Source organism: Orbilia oligospora (genome assembly GCF_000225545.1).
Source record: "Orbilia oligospora ATCC 24927 unplaced genomic scaffold scaffold00081, whole genome shotgun sequence".
Lineage (NCBI taxonomy): Eukaryota > Fungi > Ascomycota > Orbiliomycetes > Orbiliales > Orbiliaceae > Orbilia > Orbilia oligospora.
Genome location: NW_011645638.1, coordinates 953,337 through 979,837, shown reverse-complemented (window position 1 = coordinate 979,837; position 26,501 = coordinate 953,337). Strand labels below are relative to the sequence as shown.

The following is a 26,501-nucleotide window of genomic DNA, read 5'->3' as shown; positions in this document are numbered from 1 at the left end:
AGTCCTTCGAGGACCGCGAAGACTACTAGCAACGTTGGTCCCATTGGCCATTGGAACGGGGAAACCGAAAGGTTCTTTGCATTTGCAGAGATGCTTTGTATGTACTTACACGGCATGAATGACTCGCGCTCGCAATGACATTTCAAAGCAACGACAATAAACAAAACAAAAGGCTGAAATGTAGTATACCATCCAGTCAACCTTAAATTCTGGTGTAACGACCGACGGCGAGATCTTTGACCCCGCCCGGGTCTGTGACACTCGTGCTTTGCAGGCTCTTTGACGTCGCGGGATCGCGCAACTCGGAAATTGGCAGGGAAGATACCTCGGAGGAACCCAAGTCTGGGGCCTTGCATTATTGTGCAACAGCGGCAGGCAGGAAGCCCTCTTTTTTTTTCTCTTTCTCGGTGTCAGCGTGAAACAAATAATTGGTCAACGTTAGACAGGTTCCTTTGGTTTTTTTTTTTTGGTTTTTTTGGTTCCTGTGATAGCTGATGGCTGGATCATAAGTTAACATCTACGAGTACGAGTACGAGTCAAGATCACCGCAAACAGTTACAAATGTTGGTGCTTCCTGCGTACCTATATACCAATTGTTACTTAAAGTATTTTAGGCATTCAACGGTCAAATTAGCAAACTTCAGTCAGAACTTTTGGTGCTACATACAAGTTAGGCTGGGAGGTTTTAACCCCTTGGCCCCGAAAAGCCAAGTCAAGCAGCTCTGATTTGAGATAAGGACGGGACCATGCAATAACAAAAAGAGCTATCGGATACGAAAGATCCCCTCAAGCGGGTACATGCAGCATGATCGGACCTAAACCCGAACCATTAATATTGAGTTATACGCCCCCCTAGTCCGGGGAATGTCCTCCACGTACAGACTTTTGGTAGAAGTTTTTAGTCGCAAACAAGAGTTTAGGCTTTATTTTTGCCACGAGAAAATTCGAAAATTCGAAGAAGAAAAAAGGTACAAGTTGCACGCTTGTATAAATGATGTGCTAACCCGGTACTTCAAGGCACACTGATCTATTTAAATTTATCCGCAAATTTAAACAGGGCTCAAAAATTTTTAAAACAGATGTACAAAATGTACTTCCATATTAGATGGGCTATATTAGCCAGGCGAAGCGACAGAATATTCGAACATGCATGGAAATTAATATCTCAAAACTCTGCAATATAAAAACAGACTACAAGTAGAATTCATCGATCCATCTATTAATATATTCCCCCCAAAATACGTTCGAATTTCTCCAGCTTATCCATGATACCTTTATAATTAGAGAGACTTCGGCTTGTCCGGAAGCCGACTTGACGAAGTTGAATCTGATTCAGAGAAATGTTCAGCTAGCACAAGATCTAAAACAAGTATAATAAATTAGTAGAATGCAATCGATCCTTCAACTAATCCGCATTCAGTGCATTACCTTATATATAGCTAAGCTATGTATAAATAAAAGGTATTAGATTGTATAAATCAAATATTAATATATAATAAAATAGACATATACATGCACTTACCTAGTATTCCTCAATAGAAATCGAAAGTCGATTAAGCGCAAGTTAAGGGCACAGAACCAGCCCCTCCGTCTAATAGAAACTAAAATCTTACCTTGAATAGATCGCGACAAATATTAATAGATTCCAGATCCTATGATTCGAGGCCGGAATGCCAATAGAGGTGCGCGGTTGCATATTTGAGAGGAAGGTGAAGCTCGCAAAAGTGAATAGATTCGCCGTACGTGGCTCGTATTCTATTCTAACCGATATAGCTGAAGAGAATCCTTCCTTATTCACTTGTAGAGTACCGTACCTAACATAGCGGATGAGATGCTAGATATATTTAATATTTATATTTGGTATTGACACTAATGCATTATATATTAATGATGGTAGCACAGAGTAAGATACTAAGTAGGGGCATGGCAAAGTTGAAGAAGGCTATTCTAAGATCATCAGCCCTAGCAGTTCGAAAAAAGGAGGAGGAGGAGGATGAGAGGGTGCATATACCTAGGTAACAGCTAGAATTCGAGTAATATATGGCGGCGTCTTCGAAAATTGCATGCATCACGACTCGGGGGGGTTCTGGATACGAGACTACGGGTGGTTAGGAACGGAACGATCTATAGGCCACCAATTGTATAATCCATCTAGCCCCCAGGAACCAATTCCAGAATTGAGTAAAAACTTATGTTTATACGTCTCTTTTCAGCCACTGGAGCTCCCTATATACTTAGCATGCAAGTACAACCTCCTTTGTGCAACCACAAAAGTCAATAATGACAGCCCCCCATGATATCATTTTCCGGAACCAACTTGCAACAAAAAGGTCTAGAAATCTACATGCATCAAAACCACGCACAAACCCACCCCCCGCTCCGCGGGATACAGGACCTAAAATATAAAACAAAAGAACCAAATACAGGATTTTATCACACGCCGCAACCGAAGGAGAAAACAAGAAAAACCCCACCCGTCACCCGCGCCCGCATGACATCTAAGATCCCAACCCCTCTCGTTGACCCCTCAAAACCTCCCCCTCCGGCACAGCAGACAGGTCCCCCAAAATTGAAATACCCCCCTTCGCCGCCTTGGCAATACACTCCCCCAAATCCCGTGGCCTAAACCCTCCTTGCAACCAGAACTCTCTAAGCCCTTCAACTTTCACACTACCCAAATCAAACTCCTTCGGCGTCGCAGCATACGTCATTCCATATTCATCATCATCCTGTTCAATCTCATAATCATCTTTATCCAATTCACTCATCCAGCTAGCAGTCTCCACCTTCGAATTGTAGATAATCAACTCCTTCACCCCTTTTAACTCCGCGTTTGCAAAGCGTCTCCACCAGGCGACGCTTACTACGCATTTGATCTTTAGGGTTTTGACTTTTGGTGGTGGGGTGATGAAGTATGATGGATGGAACATCTCGCCGCGGAGGTAGAGCCATTCTAGTTGTTTTAAGCCCAGAAATGCGGTTTGGAGGTTATTCAGAAGTGAAGCCATTCTTTCTATCGGTGGGGGGCTATACTGGCGTTCTTCGTTGTCCGTAGCTAGTTTTAGTGTTCGTAGGTTCACTGTCCTTGTTAGAAGTGCGGTGAGATCTGTCGCTTGCTTTCCGGCGATAGTTTCGAGTATTCTATCCTCGTAACTGATTCTTTCGCCAGTTGCATCTTCGTGGGTGTCGCCGTAGTCGTCGTCGTCATCTTCATCTTCATCGCTACTAGACAGTCGGAAGCCGTCTTCATCTTCATCGTCGTGAAGAAATATCAGTAGATCCAGACTTGTGACTTTTTCCAAGTCGATCAAGTCGAATATGGAACACTTGGGTTTAAACCATTGCGAGATGGAACTTATAAAGTTCGTATCCAGGATAATGCTAAATTCATCCGCCTGCTTCCCTTCAGAATACCTTTTCAAAATCCCTAGGAATCTTTCAATTCCAGTAGGTGGATCATCTGAAGTTTCCAGGTCTACCACCAACATTAAAAACCGTTTGACTTTAGCTTCCATCAAGAACAATGTATTAAAAAAAAATAGTAATAAAAAGGGAATCGGGAAAATACTCACAACTCCCCCAAACACTAACCTTAACCCACCGAACCGCCACCCCACCTTCCTCAATCCTATCCCCAAGCACTCTCAGCAAACCATCAGTCATACAAGCCGTACTTCTCGCAAAAACCTCGGGTTCCAAAACCAATCCTCTAATATACCCAAATCCCGGCATCACTTCCTCCCGCTTCTCGAATTCATTGGTAGTACGGGCTAAAGCCCTGCACCCATCGTTTCCAACCGCACGGAGAGGGTTATGGGTAAACGGCGGACATGGTGGTCCGCGATATTTCCCGGGTATTCGATCGCAGAGGTGAAGCGTCGAGTAGAGATGGTGGAGAGAAGGAGGGTAGAGGGATTTACAGGTTTGTAGGAGGGAGAGAGTATCACGCAGGGAAAGGTGTGTGAGGATTAGGGAAACTAGTTCGGAAGGTAAGGTGGTTATTGCTGGTGGCATCTTTTGTTGACATCGATATTTTGGTTTATGCGAAACTATGGTATATTGAGTCCGAAAGGTACTTCCGGTTGTTCGGGTTATTGATGCGTTGTAGGTGGTTGGGAATTGTTGGATTTTGCGGACAACCGTCGACTGGTTGACATCGATGAATGATGGAATCTAAAACTCTGAGGTCTTACAAGACCCGGAGAGAGCAAGATAGCGTTTAAATTGGGGGTTAATAGCTAGGGAATGGCGACAATGGTTCGCAAACAAAGAGAGTCACAATACATTGAAAGGATTCGTGACGCACGTAGACTTAATCTAGGAAAGCGGGTCATTGCAGTAATCTAGAACCATGGTTCTAAGACCTGTTGGCCGATAAAGCCAGCGAGCAAGGATGGCCCCGTCGCCTCTGATCTGTCATAATCCCTCAGCATAGCATAGTACCCAGATCCTGAACTAATGATAAGTGGACATCGAGAATATTGAGTTCCATTCGTTAATTCTTTTGCTTTTCGGAACCATGAGAAAGCTATAATAGCACCATAGAGTACAATCAAAAATCATCTAAACTCCAGTCATAGTCTCATCAGGAAGCTCCTCTACGAGTCCAACTTTAATACCTCTCCTCCAAGCTACATCTTGTTTCTTGAAAACAGTACCAACTGGAGCGTCTAGCCAATTTTGTGGGACACCGACAAAGCTTCCATTTTTATTGCTGACCCATCTAATCATCTTCGGAGACTCAGTAGGCTCTGGTGTTCCCGCTTCAGCGACTTCATCCGCCGCATTCTCGTCTTCCAATTGCTTTTGGCTGCGACGATTAACCTTCGTAGCTTGACGTTTAAGAAGCTTGTTGATTGTCTCCATCTAAATTGTAGAAAGTAATGTCAGTCATGGGTTCGTAGAAAGGATCTGGATTGAAACCGGAAACATCTCTTTACCTTCTCCTCTTCCCTTCGCTGTTCGCTCTGGTTCTTCCTTCTTCTCGCCATCTCAGCACGGCGGCTAGCCTGCTCAGCAGCGGTTAAAGGAGCTGCCTTCTTTGTAGTTCCAAAGTCATCTGGCAATTCCATTAAATCTGCGGCATAGACCGAATCAAATTTCCCTAATTGCCTTCTGGTCAAGCCTTTAAGATTTGGTGTATCGGGTCGGCTAATATCAGGCGTAGCCATCATTGAATCATCCATTTCCTCGTCATCGTCACCTTCCGCATCTTCGCCTTCCGCATCTTCATCATCTTCGTCCTCTTCATCGTCATCCTCGTCATCGTCCTCTTCGTCGCTCTCCGGTTCCACAATCTTCGGAATCGGTACAGATCTCGGAATTGCCTTCGCAGTCGGTGCTCGAACAACAATAGTGTCTTCATCAGGTTCTCCCTCTGCATCTTCGTCTTCACTAGCTACTGCTAATTTCCCACGAACTGTACCAGGAACAACCAATGACGGCTCTTCATCGATATCCATTCCATCGTCCGTCTCTCCAGGTGCATCTTCGTCTGAAAAGACCGCCTTAGCAGCCCTCCTAGCCGGCATTTGTCTTGTTCCGGCGCCACGGGAAGGTCGTTTAGGAGCAGGCTCAGACTCCTCCTCCTCTTCTTCCTCTTCTTCCTCTTCCTCAGATTCTTGACTAGCTTCAACGTCGTCGTCGTCCGCGATATCAATGTTTGAATCATCGTCCTCGCTATCACTAGACGGTAATCGTCGTCTACTCCTTGTATTTGTAGATGTTGTCGCAGCATTTCTAGTGGGTTGTGAACGGCCAGATGTGCGAGATGGTTGCGATCTAGTATTTGTTGCTGCAGATGTACGGGTGCTTCGACCGGCTGGGACGCTCCTAATGTTTGATGAAGTTTTGGCCACTACCTCGAAAGGGTGGCGATTAGCCCATGTTCTATAGAATTTGAGAGAGAGAAATAAAGCCAACTTACAACCAGGTTTTAGATTCTCCACCGATGCGGTCCTAGTGTGTGAACGGGTGGAAGGTTGTGAGACAGCACTATCATCTTTATCTTCCTTCCTCACGCTAGATCTCGTACCCCGCGAATTTTGGGCTTGAAGGGTAGGAGCAGCTGAAGGCTGAGAAGAAGCCGCTGCAATGCGACGCGAGGAGCGACGGTCTGCCATGGCTGGTGTGTAATCGATGCTGAAGCTGTTCAATTTAGAGCTAGTTAGCAACGATGAGAACTGAAAAGTACTCAGGCAAGGGGGTGGTTGGTGAAAGGAGAGAGTTGTTGGAGGAGGCTCTTACTCTTCAAAGTGTCTTTTTGATGGAACGCGAGACCTAGCAACGGATTCTGAGAGGGGCGCCGAGGGCCAAACTTGAGGTTTATACGCGCGCGTGTCGGAGACTGGTGTCCGTCAAAGAAGATGGTGATGTAACAGTTAGCCACAAAGGATTGGTTTCATAAAGCACCCACCACCGTCGCAATGGGCCAGAAAAAAATTAAGGTTGCTCGACATTGGAGGTTACGTTCCCCAAGGCAAACTGGCACACAACGTAAGGCATGAATTCCTTCGTGTCATCAACCATGAATGGAGCTAGTGGACCTTAATGACAAGAACCGGTATGACACCCGAATAGTATTATGCCATGACCATTGGCAAATATAGGGAACAGAATACGAAGCATCAAAAAAATAAATAAATAAACCGGAAAATAAAATAAAACTTACCTCGCTCCAAGCTCCTCCTCAAGACCCAATCATACGCTTGATCCTTGTCCAAAGGTAAGAAGTATTCCGGATTATCACTCCGACCCACGCGATCGCGATGGATACCCACGTCGATGAAGCTGGAAGTGGAGGCGACGGGAAAGACCAGCAAGCCTGTCATATTGAAGAGGAAAAAAGAGGAAAAAGGATCAAAAAAGAAAAGAGCTGAGCGGGTATCACAAGGGTCTGTGCAGCTGTGTGCCAATTATACCGACCCAGACGAGAAGCAGCGTGGGCAAAAAAAAGGTTGGGCAAAAAACCCAACTAGGCGAATGGGCAATAATGACGAGAAGAGTTCTTCGACGGCGGTGTAGCTATACCAAGTAGTGCAATGTAGCGACGGGCTGGGTCGGTCTGGTCAGTCAGGTCCTGTGCATGAAAGAACGCGCGAATGAGATGTGGAAAGGAGATGCCGTTCCGATGTCTTAGTCGGGCTTGGCTACCGTTGGCTGCAGGAGCTAGCAAGATGTCACACTTCCCAACACGGTTTACGGATCCTAGATCCTTGATTTTCTGGGGGCTTGGGACGAAGACTCACTTGATCGAGGCGGGGGTTCTGGGGGGATTGAAGCTGTGGATGGCTCTCGAGGAAGAATTGTATTATATCCGTGTCGAAGAATGCGCGGGAGGAGTTATTTAATGGGGCTCTGACCAGCTACTCACAGAACTATCCAATCCCAAAAAGGAAATCTTTAACGTCGTCCATTAGTGTCCTCAACACACACCCGCTACCCCCCCTACTTTACATATACCGACTATATATCACCAGGGTGCTTGTCTCATATACAGTAGACGACTCTATTGATCCCACTTATATTAAATGTCACCTCCGCCTCTGGAAAATCCCGCATCCGAGGAGGTTGACGACAAACAAACTAAACCTGAACCTGAAGGCCCAAACTTCACCAAAATACACGGTCAAGTGAATCCTATTCTCCATGGTGCCAGATACGTAAACGGCCAAATCATCGAGTTCCGAAATGTCTCCTCGGGGACGGCTCAACAGGTAGTTAGCTGGTATAAACAGAAACTCTTTGATTTTCAACTTTATCGTCTAAGGTACGTTCCCTTGGTTCTTCGTCAATATATACTCAGGATTATGTACTATTCTTCGTGTACATACTCTGTGTTTAATCATGTATCTCTACGTATATATATACTAACTGATACCCACCCCTGCCTAGATTGAATTATAACTATAAACACCGCCTTGTCCAATTCAAGTTCTCCTACCCAGCAGGAGAAGCCTTAGCCGAAGCTCTCAGGTCCAAATTCACAATGTGGATTTGGGATTCCTTCAAAGACATCGGCGGTATCTCCAAATCCATCAGCAAGGACTTTCAAATGCTATCCTACTGCCGTAAGTCTCGCATATATACAATATTAATACTAGGTACTTCCTGATACTTACAACCTACAGCCTCTCCAATCCTCTCCCCGGTCATCCCTAGAACCCTCCTCCTAACCCCAGCACTCTCCATCTATCCAAACCAAAAAAACCATGATACCGAATTCCCACCTGTGGTCATAGACTACGCTTTCTCACCCACAAACTCCCCCTCCGAACTCCTCCGTCACTGGCACGACCTCTACCGTTCCCGCGACCTCTGGTTCTCCCACAGTAAAGCAAAAACTCAAGTCATAATCCTCGCATTATTCTCCCCAGCTGCCACCGGCAAAGATGCTGAAGAGCAAGGAGAGGAAGAAGGGGAAGAAGAAGAACAAGTACCTCGCCAAAACACCCTCAGTATTAATAACAACAGAAACATCCGCATCCAAGGAAGAATGGACGTCTGGCGCTATGATAAAAACTGGAAAACAGGCCGTTTAACAGATGAAGTTATATTATTCCCCCGTCCATGGGACCACCAGAAAGAAGAGGAAAAAATAACCTTCAAGATTCAAGAAATATTCGGTGAATCCTTTGATTTTAGATTCGACGAATCAGATATCCCTGAAGATATGGAGTTTGTCTTGGATGTTAAGGGGTTGAGGAAACATATGCAGGAAAATCGGCATGTTATGAATTTGTGGGCGGTTTGATGAAGCTTTGGATCATTTGGAGGGGTGCTAGACTAGACATCTTGATTCTTTTTCTCTGCATCAGTGTTTTTTTTCTTGGCTTTGTGGGAGCGTAGCTGCTTCGTTCCATTGTCAAGAATTATCTATACATTGTTTCGATATTTCTCGTGTGGGCAGAGGCATCAGGATCTAGAACGAAACAGCTCAACAGGCTTCTTCGATAAGTTTTCATCATAAAGGTTTCTTGATTAAGGATATTAATTGCAAGAACAGGCAAATATCAAAACACTTGTGAATATATACAGGGACCAAATACCCACAAAACTATCCCCCTCCAAGTCCAGATATCTCCGAAAAGAAAGATCGAGAAAAAAAAATGAAGTATATACAACGAAGTAGAAATAAATTATCATCCGAAATTAAAATCCCGAAAAAGAATTTCAAACTCCAGCCTCAAAAGAAAAGAAAAAAGGTATCCAAAAGAATATCATGATAACCCTCCAATGAAATGATATGTGGAACCCAAAAATAAGTCCTCAGATAGAAAAATAGGGTGAGGGGGAGCAAAAAAAGAGGAAGAGAAGAAACGCCATACCATATCTAACCTTTTGTTTTATACAAGAAAGTGCAAAACTCATGCATGCATCATAGCCTCGTTAGTTATCAAGGGATCGCTCAAAACATTGCACTCATAGCCCTTTCGTCTTTGGGGTGTCAAAATCATTACAACTGCACTCCGCTCTTCTCCGCCAAAATCATTTCCTTCTTTCTGCGTTTCTTATGCTTCTGTTGAGTCTCCAAATGACTCTTCTTCAACTCATCAATCGCAATTAACATGCCCGAATCCTCGAGTGGGAGGTATTGTAACGCAATACGTTCAATTTTAACCACGTGTGACTTGAGTAATTGTAGATCAGACTCATCCTGCGCCTTATGTCGTTTCCTATATATCAAGGTTAGCAAGGTGTTGCTGAAAATAAAATTGAAAAGGGTGACAGAGGAAACATACAAAGCCTCAAAAGTCCTCAGCTGCTTCTCTAATGTTGCAACCCTCTCACTGGCGGCTGCAACTGTAGCAGCAGCTCGGGCCTCCTCAACCTTCATCTGCATTTCCAACTTCTTCAACTCATTCTCCGCCGCATTAACTTGTTTCTCTGCATAATCTTTTGTTTCGACTAGCATGCCTTCAAGGTGAATGATCTTCTCTTCCGCAGCGGTTTTGACAACATCCAAAGCATTGGTCAATTCGTTGATTCTTGATTCAGCTGCCTGTTTCAGAGCTTCTGGGATCCGATTAAGCTCCTCGATTTCTTGTTCAAGCGTGGTGATTCGGTCTTCGGCTTCGGTTGCGATGTCCACGGTGTGAACTTTGGCTTCCTCGAGGTCTTTTGACAGAGCTTCAATTTCGATGTCTGCTTCTTCGATAACTTTTTCCAAGTGTGCGTTGACTTCGGCGAGTTGGCGTTCTAATTCTTCAATCTTCTCCGCATCTTCCTCTCCGTAGATAGCTGCCTCATGCTTATTCATTTTATCCTCCAGGTTCTCCGTAAGAGTCTTCAACTTCGCTAGTTCTTTTTCTGCGGATTCTTTCTGAGACTCAAGATCTGTGAACTTCTCCAACTCTTTCTCCAAATCCCCAATCTTCTTCTTCGCTCCCTCGATAACTAGCCCACTGACTTCATCTGCATCCTTCAACTTTTCAATCGTCTCGTTCAAGGCCTTCATAACCTCGTTCCGTCCTTCAACCTCTACCACCATTTCTGCTAACCGTCCAGAAACCTTCTTCAACTCCACTTGACTTTCATCATCCCTCCTCTTCCATGCGTCCGCTTCCTTCTGATGCAATAAAGCCTCTTGCTCCTTTATTCTCAGTATATCTTGGAGTCTCTGCTTTGTACTCTCAAGCTCAAGACGCCTTTCTTGTCGAGAATCACCATCCTTATGCTTCTCGGAAACCAACTGGTCGTATTGTTTGCGTAAATCATCGAGTTCCTCTCGGGTTTTATTCAACTCTGAAGTTTTGTCGGTTTTGAGTAGAGTGCGTAGCTGTTCCCGAAGAACTTTGATTTCACCTTCTTTCCGTGATTTTTCCTTTTCGGCAGTAAGCTTCGAGAGTTCGAGGTCTAGTATTTGGGTGCGAAGTGAGGCGATTTCTTGGTCTGCGGTTTCAAGTTTCTTTCGGAGCCCATTGACTTCTTCAGTCGGAATTTGTGGTTCTTCCTTTTCCTTCTCGTCTTCTTTTTCCTTCTCTTCTTTTTTCTCTTCATCCTTCTCATGGTCTGGGGTTTCGATTAAAAGCTTCAACGCTTGCACTTCCACACTTGCATTCTCTAACTTTTCCTCAAGTACTTCCTTTTCTTTCTTCAGCTCCTCAATCTGCAGCTTCAAATCCTTTATCTCTGAATCATCTCTAATGATGGAGACAGAATCAACTTCTTCCAGCTGCTTCCTCAAATCTTCGATCTCCGTTTTAACCCTCGTTATCTCCTGCTTATCCGCAACCCCTTGCTTCAAAGCCCCCTCTAGTTGCTCAAACATGGCATCCAAATCATGTTGCCTCGTCAAAAGCTCTTCCTGGTCTAGTTCATGTTGCTCAAGGAGATCCTCGACTTGGTGTCTCAATTCCGCGGTCTCGGCCTTGAGGTTACTGTATTCATCTTCGCGACTCTTAGCCTGCTCGATGATACCAATGAACTTTTCATAAGTGGCTTCTAGATCCGCTCTCTTCGTCTTAAGGTCCTCTTCCTCTGCCCGCCTGTCTGCGATCATATCCGATAGCTCCTGTCGCAACTCAGATATATCCCTAGCATCGGCCGACTCCTCCTCAGTTTGCACCCCAGAATCTCGAACGTTAGACGTAGGGCTCGGGGTTCGTCTTTGCTTTGTCGGAGATGGTGTCTTCCTGGGCGACATGGATCCAGGTATCCTCTTTGGCGAGATAGACCCAATAGTCGAAGACCTGCGCACTCCAGCATCCGGTAGATCATCGAACATCTCCGGAGGAATCATAGTCCCGAATTCTTCATCGTCAGTCCCGTCAAGTCCAAACGCTCCTTCCTCAAGAACAGTTTGTAACCCCTCAGGACTCATCCGACTTTCATTGATGTGTCTTTCGAAAATCTCGATTTGGCTCTGCATTTCCCAGACGCTGACATTGAGTTCTTCTTCCGTTTCCTTCAATTTCTCCTCCAACCCGACTCGCTTTCCTCTTTCGAGAATAGTGTCCTTGAGGGAATCGGAGACAGCAGTCTCGAGGCGTCTGCAGCGGTCGTTGAGTTGGTCGATGTTCTGGTTAGCGAGGGAGCGTTCAGATACACGGGCGGCGGACTGTTCTGTGAATTTGGTAAGTAGTTGGGAGATCAAGTCTTCGTAGTGTGTCTGAATTTTTTCGTAACCAATTTCGTGGGGCTCCTCTTTCGCTGAAGAGACTACGGAAGGGTCCGGGCTGGGAATTGGGGCGGGGTGGTAAGGAGATAGGTCTTGGTTCCTTGAGAGCTGGTCGATTTTTTCTATTTATTATGTTAGTCAATTGGACTACTTTGCGACCTAGAGTTATATGTTTTTCACCTTTGAGAACCTCATTTTCTTTCTGAAGAGCAATTATCTCCACCTTGTGTTTGACGGTTCCTTGAAGCTCCTGGGAGAGAGATAAATTCTCCTCCTGGAGCTCATGAAGCTGGCGCTCGAGACGGTTTGTAGCATCATGATGTTCGAGAAGAAAGCCACGGAGGACGGAGATCCGTTCTAGAAGTTCTTGCTGAGAGGATTTTTCGAGCTCATGAAGTCGGTTCTATATGGCAATTAGCGCTGTTAGCGTGGCGATAGCGAGAGAATTTTTCTCTTAGCTCCATTCCCATACCTTATAGAAATTGAGTAAATCCTGGGTCATCAATGGCTCCGGATCACCAACTATCGCTACCGGCGGTTGTTGCTCCATGTTTGTATCATCAGTTTGTACACCCTCGGACTGCGCACCAAGTTCTTCGTCTCTTTGTTTGAAGGTGGTATTTGTAGGCGAGATGTTGGGTGTGGCGAAAGCGCTCCCAATTGTTTTCACGTTGTAAGAATCCACGTTTGCGCCACCGTCCAAGGCCGATGTAGGACGAGTCGGTGTGGTAGGAGTGTTTCCTGCGACAGGAGTAGTGGAAGTGCTGGATGGTGGGATAAAGTAGCGCGAGAGAGGGATTAAACCAGGGAATTCCTTGAGTTTTCGACGACCCGAACCCGAACCAACAGCTGATAAAAGGGAAAGGGTAGCGTAGGAGGTAGTCGTGTGCTGCGATGTCGGGGATTCGTCCGGATGATTATTAGTCGAGGTTGAGGTTGTGTTTGTAGTGGCGGTTGTGGTGCTAATATTGCCAATATTGCCAGGACTAGGATTAATCAGATTATTGTTGTTGTTGTTTGTGGTGATGCGCAGGGGGGACTGGCGATGAGAGATGCGACGCTTCGAAGGCGAATGCAGCAGCACCAGCGACTGTTGGGGAGGAGTCGATGGCGGGATGAGGTCGATGAGGTCGAGATCGAGATCCTCGTGATTCTCTGCAGCAGCAGGGGCAGAAGTAGAGGGAGAAGGACAGTCGGCAGCAAAAGTACCTGTACCTGGAGCTGCGTCTGTACCTGTATCTATACCAGCGGCGGCAGCGGGAGAGGATAAAGAGCGGGAGTGGGAGTACTTCTGAGGGAGGCCTTGATGGTTATTCACCCGCCAGATCGCAGCCATGTTTGCTGACTTTGCTTGCTTGCCTGGCTGCCTGGCTGCCTGCTGTGCTTGCTATGCTTGCTTGCTATGCTTCTTTCTTTGTTCTTCTGGAACGACGCGCCGAAATTAAAAGACTTCTTCTCGAGGGCGCTGCGCATGATCCTTTTTTTCGTATCCTGGTTTCTTCTGATTCCAGCCGACAAAGAAGGTGGTTTAGTTCGGGTTCAGGTGGAGGAGTGCAGCATGCAGGAAGTCTGCATGTAATTTTACCCGAAACGGCAGTCAAATTGCTTTTAATATCTTCCAGCGACGCGATTAGTTCGCGTAATGTAGTTTAAACAGCTGGTTGATTCGAAGGGGCTTCTTTGATGAAATCTTGCAGGTTCGTTCGCAGTCAGACAAATCATAAAATATCGACTAAGAGTTTAGGTACTTGGCTTGGTGGGTTCTCCGTACTCCGTACTTTGCCGGGCGATAGGTATGCCGGTGTTCATGTTTAACCCGGGTTGGATCCATGGAATGGTATTGATAGAAGCTATCGGCGATATCCATGACATTATGATATTCGAATAAGGCAATTGCTCTTTCGAGCAATTTTGCAGTGTTATGGATGATGTTTATATTAATATTGGGTCAAAGAGTCTGACGATAATTAGACCACGGTCAGTAGACTGTCACAACTGGCCCTCAACCCGAGATTAACTCGAATCATAAACTATATATTAATATTCACCGCATAAGAAATGGGTCTCTCGGAAATCATCTGGCTCCTCTTAATTGAGGCGGGCATCACGAATTGTAGAGCTTGACACACCGGTATCAAGGACTTATCCAGTTTGTAGATAATGGTGACTGACGACATTCATATAGGAGCTAGGAGACTGGCCAGCGCTAGCTGTGCAGCTGTGTGCAGCAAACAGAAAGGATGGTACCTCATAGCTTTGCAGAGCTGCCATAGGTGAGCTGCCTGATCTAGTTAATATCCGCAGCGACACGATCGATTTGTTCTCAAATGCAGTGGCTATGCAGGGGCAGTTCGTGTTTGATTAAATGGCCATGGTAGAGGAAAAGAATCTCGCGTTTTTGACCAGTTGCATCTGTAAGACATTTAGCTGCATAGACAGCTCGAGCTAACTGGTGAGCTCAGTTATACATTAGTTTCATTTCATTTAGTTATTCTAGAAAGAAAAAAAAGCTTTAAAGGGGGTTTTGATCGAGGATATAACGTCTGTCATATGCCACGCACCTGATAGCTATAGCATCGGTCCAGTCGATCGTCTGTGGCGGGTGTTAAGGTGGTGTGGTGGTGCCATGGTCCCGGTGCACGTTTTCGTGGCTCGTAATTCACACGTACGGAATTGACCTGGTACCGTATGGTATGCATACTTAATGGCATATGAGATTAACGATACTGGTACCGGTGGGGAGGAAATTAGTCGCATTTCAGCTTGTTGATAACGTCTCGAATACATTTTTTCCTGGATCCTGACGTTAAATATTTGAAGTTGCATTCCAGAGGGGATGGAATTGAGGGGCCGGTTTAAGTATTAGGCTTCGACTGGCATGAGCACTCGCTCAAGACCGGCGTATATATATATCAAGGGCGAGAAAATCGAACATCGATGTGATACTGTCATATGATCATGAAGCTAGCTCACTAATTTAATTACAATTAAACTTAAATATACTAAATGATAATCACGATACGATCTTCTAAGATATCAATCTGCTGTTGGGTGAGTAGAAGGCGGTGTTGGTCGATTCCAAATCAACCACACAACAACTTGTTCTTAACGTATCCTTCGTATATCTCGGCAGATACAAAATATATTCCAATAATTTGCAATAGTATTGGTTAGTCAATTGTGCAAAATACAGTTAAGTTATTGATGGAATCACTTTCAAGGTGTCAAAATACACAAAGTATACATCGTACTTAATCTCCTACTAACCTCGGGGTTCGTCGACGCAGTAGACACAAGGGCAAGCGAAGTCCATATCGAATACTCACATATATTATACCTAGTAGATACTATACATTAAAATCTCAGAATATTGCAGTAAATAGCTATCTTAAGATCTCCAAAGCCAGACTAATTAAGCTAAGGATTCAAAATCCGAGGGCGCCAAGTGCCTGCAGCGTCGGAGCTAGCCCTGTCATTAGCCGTGTCAACCACTCCGCGATCCGGATCCGCAAAAAAGAATTACCACATTTGACATTTTAAACTGTCTACAATGATGCTGAATGCTTTGACGATATCGATTTCCTCGTGCTGTCATTTCCCTCGCAACTGGTGACTGAAAAGCTATTGTTTCGGCTTCCTCCCAGGTTAAGGTTCGCCTAACCCCGCCGAGAATGGACAGTCTTCGCGTTAGCGGGGGGTTACAAGCCGGATATCGGCCCCGCAGTGAAAGGCGACCCCGGTGATGTTTCTGGAATTATTCTGGATTTATACTGAAGTAAATGCGATTAATTTGCTATCGAAATACAATATGTAGGATTCAAGACGTATGCTGATCTCTATTGTTCGAAAGTTAGCATCTTTATTACTTAAGTATATAAAGGTGCTAAATTCCATGCCTGTTCTCTCAATTTAGACGTTTGGTTGTATACTCAGGCTACCTACTAGAAGCAATAGTCCCTCATTAGTCATCCTTGCTTTAGCCACTCATTTCCACCTCTAGCCACTCCTTTTATATCACTTTAGAGGTTCAAAGCATATATATACTTATATACCAATATGCATTTCCAAATAGCCTGCGCCCTCGCGGCCTTTCAAATCCCAGTAGCTCTATCCCACGTCCTCGTCACAAATGCCTTCGGAAACGTCGACCCAACCGCCAAAACATACGGCATCGGTCTTCTCGAAAACACAAATCGTCAAAATGGTGCTCGATTTAACAACCAACGAGACGTAACCGTATTCAGCGACCCGACAATGGCACCGAATGGGTCAGGTCAAGCCAAAAATGCGGGTGATAAATGGTACTGCAAGAAATGTCCTATTTACGATCAAGAATGTAAACACTGTAAAGGCGTAACGGATTGCAAGAAATGCTTTATTGGATATGATCCAAATTGTTCGGCATGTCGGAAGAGAAATCTTTCTGGTTGCGGTCGGACTTATTATGTCGGTTCGGCGAAGTACTATATCACGGATTCTCCGCAATTGAGAGGAACTGACTCCAATTTTCCGAGCTATAACACCGCACGGCTTAACACTACTTCATGGCTCGAGTGGATGGTTGATCGAAATCTTGTTGCTAAAGTCACGGCAGGCGGCTGGGTTAACGTGACAATGTCACAACAGAACACAGATGGGGGCGGGCCATATATGTGTCAACTTGATGAAACAGGTACGGGGGAGAATTTTAAGCCATTGGATATCGTTGGTAAAGACTGCGCCGGACGGTATGGCGCCAATCTATGTAAGAACCAAGATTGGTACGTCGGCGCGATTCTACCAAAGGATTTGAACTGCAAAGGAACAACGATTGGGGAGAAAAAAACCGACGTATTGGAAAAGATTTGCATGTTGAAATGCTACAATGACGCCCCGTAAGTCGAAATCCATTGAGATAAGAATAATTATATAATATACATAACTAACATCATAATGTCGGACACCTTAGGAATGGTCCCTTTGGAGGGTGTATACCGATCCAACAGGTGGAAGGCGAGGGAGCAACGTTCCCACCATTGGGGAAACAGGATTTTTGTGAGAATGGGCCGTGGCCAGGGTCTCCACACTCTGACAAGTTTCTCCGGTTTTTGGCGGGCAATGATAACCTCAAACAAGCCGACATGGACTATTTAGCCAAAGAAGCTGGAGTGAAGAGGACGTTTCACTAAAAGGACAGAAAGTCGGCCGAATTGTGGTCGCTACCGTATTTTCACTGCAGACCTGCTCAGATTGCAGGGTGGGCGGGTCATATTTGGGAGTCCTGTGAACGCGTATACCAAAGTACTTAATTAGTACTCGTTATACCTGTATCGAAAGCAATTATCACTTGAACAAAGCCTTTTTCTAGTGAGAAAGGTCATTTTTAAGGGTTAATTGCGGACAAATTCAGACCAGTATTTGTGTTGGACATGTTGGATTTCGGCTCCTTTCTAGTTTCGATCTAACATGGGATGCAATTCATTTTCTATTCACAATAATGATAGAATGGATTTTTAACAATCCGATCCACCTGCCGCCTAAGTACTTAATCAGTTAAAGTCCAAGAAAAACGCCCATACTCCTGCCAATGCTTCTTTCAATTTCAATTCCGATATTTATCGTTGTGTTGATATCATGAATTTGTATGATTCATATGCTTGGCACTAACTCTTTGTGGAATCAGATCCATGTCCATCTGACCTGGCTTGGTCTCGCGGCTTCAAAACCGTTAACACCAACACAACGGCGCCCCGGCCATATATTATAATTCTAAAAATTCTTAGATTCAATAGATATGGATATATTATGCACGATTCCCATGCACGATTCTTCGCTTTTGTCTCGTTATTCACAGTGTTCTTCTATTCTTCCTCTCTTTTGCCGAGTTTGAAAATTTAGATTTTTCTTTTTTTCTTTATATCTTTTCATATGGAGCAAAACTATGACCGTAACCAATTCTTTACAATCCGACGTTGCGGATTCGAGACCGGAATTAAACTTTCTAATGGACGAAAAGGACCCAAATGCAAATAAAAATGCAACTGATGACGATGTCCGCAGTGATATCAATTTGGAGCGAAAGTCAGCTGAATTGTCAATTGATCATGGTGGTGAGGAGTATCCTCAGGGGATGAAGCGATTCATTATCGTTCTAGCTCTCATTCTTGCGATTTTTCTTGCATCTTTGGATATGGTATGTATACGTACTTCATTATTCAGACAATCCTTTTCTCTTCAATATTATATGTCCTGGTAGCTGACATTCCCTCAAGACAATCGTCGCAACCGCCATCCCCAGAATCACCGACGAATTCCACGGCCTCGACAAGGTATCTTGGTACGGCGCAGCCTTCTTCATGACAAACGGTGGCTTCCAGTCCTCATGGGGCAAAGCCTACAAATATTTCCCTCTAAAAACCGTCTTTCTTGCCTGTATCATCGTCTTCGAAATCGGAAGCCTCATCTGTGCTGTTGCACAAAACTCCACAACACTCATTGTAGGACGTGCTGTTACCGGAATCGGTGCTGCGGGTATTGGTACCGGGGCATATACTATTATTGCATTTATCGCCGAACCTGCGAAGAGGGCTATGTATACTGGATTTGTGGGTATGTCCTTTGGATTTGCGTCGGTTCTTGGTCCATTACTCGGTGGGGCTTTTACCGATCATGTCTCGTGGAGGTGGTGTTTTTATATCAATCTACCCATCGGTGGACTATCTGCCTTGATAGTCCTATTCTTCTTCCATGCACCTAGCGGTGCAAAGCCAGTTCCGGCTACACTGAAAGAGAAGATTTTACAAATGGACTTCGTTGGGGCGTTTATGATCATGGGTGCGATTACCGCTTACATGCTGGCTTTACAATACGGAGGACAAACCAAAGCATGGAACAGCAGTACAGTCATCGGATTACTCGTCGGGTTTGTCTTGATATTCGTGGTTTTTGGTATTTGGGAGTTTTATCAAGATGAACGGGCGATGATAGTCCCGAGATTGATCAAACAGCGAGCAATCCTCGTCAGCTGTCTTTTTACATTCTCATTCGTGGGGTCATATTACCTGGTCATCTACTACCTACCAATATACTTCCAGAGTGTTCACGATGCCAGTCCGACTATGTCAGGTGTACGGAATTTACCGTTGATTATTTCGGTTACTATATCCATGATTTTGTCGGGTATATTCGTTACTAAGACCGGGATTACGAATCCTATCAAAGTTGTTGGGGCGGTTATTGCGATTATTGCGTCTGGGTTGCTGTATACCCTTGATGTTGATACTTCGGCTGGGAAGTGGATCGGGTATCAGGTACTCGGTGGAGTTGGATGGGGTATTGCTTTTCAGTTGCCGATTATTGTTGGTCAAGCGTACTCTGATCCGACGAATGTATCATCTGTGACTGCTATGGTTTTGCGTAAGTTTTTAAAATCTATATGCATAACATTTCATTGATCAACCGAGCTAACGTTATATACACAAAATAGTATTCCAATGCGTCGGCGGTACTTTCTTCGTGGCTGCCGGTCAATCTGCATTTGTTAATAAACTCCTGGCAAGTCTTCCACAAACACCCGATATCGATCCTATCATGGTAGTCGCCACGGGTGCTACTGAGATTCGGCATGCGTTTCCTGCACAATATGTTGGGGATATTGTGGCGGCTTATATGGCGGGAATTAGTGTATCTTTGGCTATTCCTATTGGAGCGGCTGGAGTTGGGTTGATTGTATCGCTTTTTGGGAAGTGGAATCGGATTAATGCAGTGGCTCCAGCTGTTGCTGCTTGATTATATAGGGGTGTTTAGGAGCATGCAGTGTCAACGTTATTTTTGGTGTATGGTATTTTTTAAGATAGATATAATTTTAATTAAAGCAGGGTAACCCTGGGATTTTGTTAGTCAATACCTAACTTGAGGATCATAAGTTTCAGTTATCTTATTGAAGAGGAGATATGAATCTTCGTAGACACCTCGACTCTGACACTTTATCGAAAATATATATATCTTGGCAAAGAAACTTCGAAAATGCCTAAATCGATGATTATTTTTTAGATTATATACTATGCGTGCGTATCTATATATGATTTACATTGAGCATTCTATTCACAATTAAAACGAAGTATCGAGCTTCTAGATTTTGATACTTTGTATTTCAAACTATACCCCCTCTCTTGTACCAGGTGAATATTCCGTTTCTGCCCTGCCATCTCCGTACACCACCCCATTTTTCACCGGTAGTCCATCCGCTGTATATATTCCTACAGACATATGTCCCTGTGACATTTCCTGTGCCGGTTGCTTCAATCCTAGATGTTTTCGTACTCTTTTACTCTTCACACAGATTACTACTAGAAGGATCAAAATCGACCCTACTACAGCACCGACTGCTATCCCTGCTATTTCTCCCATAGATAAACCCCCACCTTGTGTACTCGTAGATGCTGCCGATGAATTTGTATTTATAGGTTTCATGCCTGTTGAACCTGCAGTCGTTGTGGCCGGTATAATCGTGGAAGGCGGACTGGTATTTACTGGCACAGACTCGACTAATGAAGACTTAGCCCCATCGATCGTACTCCAAACTTCCGTAAAGACGGATACAGCACCTACCGAGTATGATAGAAAGACGTTAACATTCTTGTTCCGTATCAATTACAATCCGAACACCATCAAAACCGTGATCACGACTGCAACCGTCACAATTGCTATCATAACCACTTGATTCCTCCCACCAGACGAAACACCCGTCTGCGCTACAACAGTAACGGTAACAGTCCTCTCAACAGTACTAACACTAAAAAACCCACCTGTCTCCCTCGCCCCGGTACTAACCGGCGTAACCATCCCACCACCTCCTCCTCGAGAAATAACACTAGCACAATACCCCTGATAAACACCCGTAGCTTTACTAACATCGATTCTATAATCTCCCGGTGAATCCTGACATTTTGAACTAACGCAGCTGCTGATGTAGTTTATCACATCCGGTTGGTAATCTTGGCGACACCAGCAGGATTCGAAGGCGCCGGAGTAGATACTTGGTTGTGTGCAGGAGAGGTAGGATGCTATGGCATCGGAGCGGAAGTTGCCTGGGTAGGGCTGCTAGAAACAGAGTTGGGCGTAGGAGCGGAGGGATAGATAGGGGGGTGAGAGGTCGATTGTTTGGGGGGCGTCGGTTATTTGGGAGAGGATTGGGGGGGTTAGGAGGAGGACGACGAGGGAGAAGTAGGATATCGATATCATAGCTGTCGATATCGAGTAAGATAACAGATATAAGAGTTATATTAGAAGTATATAAAATAAAAATAAATAAAATAAATAGAATAAAATACTGATTCCAGAATATACAAAGCCTCAAAGCTAGCTCGTATATGGGAAATGAAATTAGATAAAACGGGGCTCTAATAGAAGTCCGGCTATATGAACTGAAAGAATGCGAAATAATACGACGAAAAAGAGAGAAATGGATTTCGAAACAGTACGAAACAAAGTACAAGGAAACCAAGGCTCTTATAGAAAAAAAAAAACAAGCTTTGTCTTTGTATTAGAGCCTTGAATTGTTCCTGTATGCAAGTTAGAACGCCGTCTGTTCAGCCCCACAGCACAATGCAAAAGTATGCTATCAAATCCAGCAGCCGTGTTCTGCAAGGAGATATGTGTATAGGTATACCAATCGTGGTCAACGCGGGGAACTGTTGGATTTTTGACTCTCGTTGGTCGAGCTTGCCGCCGTCACGCGCTGTGGCTGGCCGGGTTCTATAGCTGGAGATATACTTATCTGCCTCCGATAGGGGTAAAAATAGAACTCGATTATACAATCCCATTGTACCTAAAAAGAGTAAATTTAACTGTCTGTATTGGTTTAATTTCTCTGGTTATATAAAATGTATTGATTTCTTGCATTTGACAGGCTGTAAGTCATGGTTAGAATTCTTTGCGTATGGATCCGGAGGCACTTTTTATTATTTACTTACTAGAGTACTTAGCTATGCAATTTCCGTAATATCAAAAATACCCCATCTTGATATTTATAATCTCATGGATTATATAATACCTGTTAGTACGGACCATCTGTCAGGCATGTCATCGTCATCGGGTAATATGCGTAGCCATGCCATGAGGCGGACCAGAATGGAAGCGGAATCTCGTCTCGAACGGCAGCTCGACCAGTCCAGTTCCTGGCGTCCCCAACACACCCCAAACGAAACACCAAAACCAGCCCGCCCGTTTCAGCCCGCAGATATTCACCAGATCATAACATCTGCACCACAATGGACCCCTTCTCGCTCTCGGACTTCTCATAACCTCCTTCCGGACGCCTGCTTCCTGTCCGAACCGTGTTCTCGCTATATTCCGTCCGTTCTTCGACACTATCCCCTCGTTTAAACGCCTCCAATCCGTGAATCCATATCGATTACGGTTACATATCCCCCCGCCACCAATGGCCTCGAATATCCGAGTCTTCGTCTCGTTCGGCGACAAAGCCGCCGTCTTTGCCGGCGAGGACATCGAATGCACCATCACCTTCCGAAACATCGCTCCCGCCCCGGGTTCGCACCGTACCACCTCTTCCCGTTCCATAAACGGTAGCATAGCAGAGCACCCTGATGCCAAAAATCCTTACAATGAACGACGTAGTAAACAGCCACCCTTGTCTCTTGCTGCTGCTGAAAAGTCCTCTGGTTCGTCTTCGCGGAAACAAAGGCCTGGGAGCATCTCCACCGCCAATGCGAGGAAGCACCGACCGAGCTTGTCGCTTTCGACTCCGGCGAGTGCACGGCGGATCGCTCAGGGTACTCCGTTAGGGTCGCCGGCAGCTAGTACGGTTCGTCCGATGACGGCGACGACACAGGGTAGTGGTACCATGGAGGCAGTGCTGGGTAGTGCTGGGCATAAGCATAAACGGTCGATATCGATTATGTCGATTGGGTCCGATACTGGTGGTGATGTGCAGGCTAGGACTCCCGGCAGAAGGTCGACGCCACATTCGAGGAGTACCAGTTTAAGTTACAATCCGAAAAGGAGTCCGATGGTTGGCGCTTTTGGAGCTGCGCCGCAGTCGGGTAGGTTCTTTGGAGGCTTTGATTGCTGTTTGTCGACCTGGTGGATCTGTGAATACTGATAGAGCGAAGCTACTCTGCCTAGGAGACATGATAGAACTCAGACACCAACCCACCATATCGAAGAATCTCTTACATCCTTTTCCGTTACATCTCCCCGCCGAAACCCGAGCCCCAGACATATGGCAAATGGATCATTAAACCGGTCTTTCAAGTTCCCTCCTAGCTCAAATAACGCGAAGACACCTCCACTACCTGCGAAGGACCCATCAAAGCCAGGTGCTACGAAAGCGGACTCGCCGTACGCATCCGATCTCCTGCTCCCCGCCGTAGCCAACATAGAACTCGTCAGTCCAGCCGAAGAGTCCAACAATTCCACTTCAGAATTCGAGCATGTTCCACCTAGCAAGGTTATTAACTCCCAAATCATGAGCGACGATAACACACCTCGCTCCAGTATTGATTTCTACTCGTTACCGAATAGCACCACGGATACCTTATTGTCGGATTTCGATACGCAGCTCAATCAGCGATTATTAATGCGCCAGGGCGGCCATAGTCGGAGATCTAGCTTGCTCTCTGGGAATAGTACGGCCCGAGCGCCAGAGGTGCTGATGATGGGGTATGCGCAAGTACAGGGCAGTTTCATGCTGGATGGGTCGCTGGTGCAGACAGGGTCATTTGAAGAGGTTAAGCGGAAAGGGATAGTAGGAGGGCAAATGGGTGGTGGAGTGGTGGGAATTGAGAGTAAGAAGAACCAAAGTGGGCTGTTTGGAGGTCTCGGCTGGGGAAATCTTTCAAATGGGTTTCAAAATGGGATCACAAGCGGCATCACTAGTGGAATTACAAGTGGGCTGGGGAGTTTGATTACAGGAGGAAATGTCAGCTCGATCGCTGAGATGAAGAACATCGCAAGTATGTTCATTTTCCTACTAAGGCTTGAAATTCGAGTGCTAATGATTTGGTAGGCTCGAGATCAATCCCGATTCTTTCCACACCACAGTCGATTCTATTTGTCGACCTAAAGCTAGCGCCTGGCGAAAGCAAGTCTTATACCTATACTTTCACATTACCCAAGCAGCTGCCGCCGACGCACAAGGGTAAGGCTATTAAGGTGGTCTACAACATTGTGATCGGGACACAGAGACCTGGGAAGGGTGTCCAGCACCCAAAAGTGATTGAAGTGCCCTTCCGGGTCTTTCCACACGTTACTGGTAAGTCCACCCTTTAACGGTATTGAAAAGGCTTGTATCTAATGTATTACAGCCGGCGGTGGTCTCCACATGTATGATCTTCTCAGCCCGATTATCTTACTCAAGGACGAGGCGAAAGTCAAGGCTATCGATGAGAACAAACCGAATACGGCTTTAACGGCACCTCTAAAACCCAAGAAATCTAACAAGCCTGAATCTTCGCTTGATGAGTTTCTTCAATATGCCGAAAAGTTGTTACATACCGAGACTCAAACGAACGGTGCTTATTCGCCCGGCGGTCATACCGGCATACTGTCTCCTTCAATCACAATATCCCGTCGAAATTCATTCGCAATCCCCGAACAACCTACAGCAAAGGAGGCGATAGACTTCGCGGTTACAAAACTGCAAGGACAACAGGGGGCATCACAGATTTTTGGAATCACGAGGAACGGGAAGCAAGTCGCAAACTTGTCGCTTGCACGGCCGGCATATAAACTTGGGGAGGCAATAATTGCAGTGATCGACTTCTCGAATGCCCAAATTCCTTGTTACCACGTATGTATTCAGCTTATCCCAATTCCTACTATCATCACCCTAACATTCTTCGAAATTAGGTCAATGCCACTCTCGAAACTCACGAAACAGTTACCCAAACCCTGGCTTTAAGATCCAGCTCTTCGCTCTATCGAGTAACCCGCAAAGTCCACGCCCAACACACCGAAACATGTCTTTTCTCCAAACGCATAACGTTTTCCCCGACAATCCCCCAATCAGGCACACCAGAATTCTCAACCTCCGGTGTCTCATTGAAGTGGAGTTTAAGGGTGGAATTTATCGCCGCACACAGTTTTAGTAATTCAACACATAGTAGACAACATAGTACCGCCGGGGCACAATCACCCGCGGCCCACGTCAACGAAATGGGAGAAGTTATACCGGCGACCCCCGGGCAACAGGATGGGTATTTCCCGTATTATGGGTATAGAGAGGGTGTTTTGATGGAGAGGACACAGAAAGATGACAGGGGACAGTTGTTTGCAGCTGTGAGGGATGTATGGTGTGATGGGTTTGATTGTAGTATTCCAGTGAAGGTTTATGCTAACGATGTTGGGGGTCCGGGAGGCGGTGGTGGTGGGGTACATGGGGGGTTTGTGGTGTAAAGGTGTATTTTACTATTTTTGTTTGAAGTTGGTGTGGATATTTAGTATTATGCTGTTGGGAAATTGGTAGATGTTTATTCTTTTCTTCTTGTTTTCTTTGGGAAGTTAGTATATAGAAGGCTTTTGAGATAGGGATTGGGTTTTGTACAGCTAAAATACCTTCTTCTTTTCTTCTTCTTCCTCCTCTTTTCTTCTTCTGTTCACTCTTTTTTCTTCTGGTACATATTTTTTTAATGGTTATGCTTCTATGAAGGTTAGGAGGGGTTGCAAAAATAATCTTTTGGATCGGGAGGAAACCACACTAGCCTTTCTTTATAATTAACATGTAATCCAAATGGTATAATGTGGAGGATTCTTGGGTTTATGGCGTTAGGGCCGAAAAAGGTTTGGGCCGATACTAATTGTATACTTACTGACTTAAGTTAGTAGGTATGAAGGCTAATAATAATAATATGAACGTATACATGATATTGATACTGTGTTCTCGATGTTTCCCCTGTGGTGTGCGCGGGGTGAGACTGATTTCTTGGGACGTTATCGACGACGGGATTTTCATATTTTCATATTTGTGCTGTACTGGGGGTTAAGATGCAATAGGTTACATAGATTCTGGGGCATGTGTGATAGTCTTATCTTGAACTTCGCATGAACTTCGCATGAACTATGGCGAGACAAGTCTAGATATTTATTTTTATTAACATGATAAGCTGTCCACTTTATACCTAGGTACCTACTTAACTAAAGGGATGGGAATCTGCAGAAGCAGTCCGTTTTTGGATAAACAAGTGTTGTAGACGTTGCATTCCGCTTTCGGCAGTCTCGTGGTCAGACGTTGACAGGGATTTGGCGACGCGACCTGAGCTCCAATTCCGACCTTCATTTGTGACGCGCCATGCTTCCCAAAATTCCAGGTTATTACTAAGCACGCTTCTGCTCGAGATATCTGCGGTCCCCTTATCCTCTTGCAATTCAAGTCTTCCTCACTCGG

At 45.2% G+C, this 26,501-nt stretch overlaps 8 protein-coding genes across 8 annotated transcripts; 4 read left to right on the top strand and 4 right to left on the bottom strand.

Annotated features, from left to right (window-relative positions):
- Window positions 1–2,498: 2,498 nt before the first annotated feature.
- Window positions 2,499–4,014, bottom strand: AOL_s00081g286 (uncharacterized protein; the record flags this gene model as incomplete). The annotated part of the gene is made up of 2 exons (XM_011125103.1): window positions 2,499–3,475; window positions 3,573–4,014. 2 exons carry the CDS (start codon window positions 4,012–4,014, stop codon window positions 2,499–2,501), a joined length of 1,419 nt encoding a protein of 472 aa, XP_011123405.1.
- A 549-nt stretch (window positions 4,015–4,563) lies between these two features.
- AOL_s00081g285 (uncharacterized protein) lies at window positions 4,564–6,122 on the bottom strand (the record flags this gene model as incomplete). Its single annotated transcript, XM_011125102.1, has 3 exons — window positions 4,564–4,866; window positions 4,941–5,857; window positions 5,927–6,122. The coding sequence occupies 3 exons, from the start codon at window positions 6,120–6,122 to the stop codon at window positions 4,564–4,566; spliced, it is 1,416 nt and encodes a 471-aa protein (XP_011123404.1).
- A 1,407-nt stretch (window positions 6,123–7,529) lies between these two features.
- On the top strand, window positions 7,530–8,752 carry AOL_s00081g284 (uncharacterized protein; the record flags this gene model as incomplete). Its single annotated transcript, XM_011125101.1, has 3 exons — window positions 7,530–7,768; window positions 7,894–8,069; window positions 8,130–8,752. 3 exons carry the CDS (start codon window positions 7,530–7,532, stop codon window positions 8,750–8,752), a joined length of 1,038 nt encoding a protein of 345 aa, XP_011123403.1.
- A 702-nt stretch (window positions 8,753–9,454) lies between these two features.
- On the bottom strand, window positions 9,455–13,454 carry AOL_s00081g283 (uncharacterized protein; the record flags this gene model as incomplete). The annotated part of the gene is made up of 4 exons (XM_011125100.1): window positions 9,455–9,674; window positions 9,741–12,240; window positions 12,299–12,521; window positions 12,591–13,454. 4 exons carry the CDS (start codon window positions 13,452–13,454, stop codon window positions 9,455–9,457), a joined length of 3,807 nt encoding a protein of 1,268 aa, XP_011123402.1.
- Window positions 13,455–16,174: 2,720 nt separating this feature from the next.
- On the top strand, window positions 16,175–17,286 carry AOL_s00081g282 (uncharacterized protein; the record flags this gene model as incomplete). Its single annotated transcript, XM_011125099.1, has 2 exons — window positions 16,175–16,992; window positions 17,067–17,286. 2 exons carry the CDS (start codon window positions 16,175–16,177, stop codon window positions 17,284–17,286), a joined length of 1,038 nt encoding a protein of 345 aa, XP_011123401.1.
- Window positions 17,287–18,038: 752 nt separating this feature from the next.
- Window positions 18,039–19,885, top strand: AOL_s00081g281 (uncharacterized protein; the record flags this gene model as incomplete). Its single annotated transcript, XM_011125098.1, has 3 exons — window positions 18,039–18,290; window positions 18,370–19,513; window positions 19,584–19,885. 3 exons carry the CDS (start codon window positions 18,039–18,041, stop codon window positions 19,883–19,885), a joined length of 1,698 nt encoding a protein of 565 aa, XP_011123400.1.
- Window positions 19,886–20,254: 369 nt separating this feature from the next.
- AOL_s00081g280 (uncharacterized protein) lies at window positions 20,255–20,941 on the bottom strand (the record flags this gene model as incomplete). Its single annotated transcript, XM_011125097.1, has 2 exons — window positions 20,255–20,703; window positions 20,905–20,941. The coding sequence occupies 2 exons, from the start codon at window positions 20,939–20,941 to the stop codon at window positions 20,255–20,257; spliced, it is 486 nt and encodes a 161-aa protein (XP_011123399.1).
- A 1,597-nt stretch (window positions 20,942–22,538) lies between these two features.
- Window positions 22,539–25,513, top strand: AOL_s00081g279 (uncharacterized protein; the record flags this gene model as incomplete). Its single annotated transcript, XM_011125096.1, has 5 exons — window positions 22,539–23,160; window positions 23,230–24,072; window positions 24,126–24,371; window positions 24,424–24,908; window positions 24,968–25,513. The coding sequence occupies 5 exons, from the start codon at window positions 22,539–22,541 to the stop codon at window positions 25,511–25,513; spliced, it is 2,742 nt and encodes a 913-aa protein (XP_011123398.1).
- Window positions 25,514–26,501: the final 988 nt, after the last annotated feature.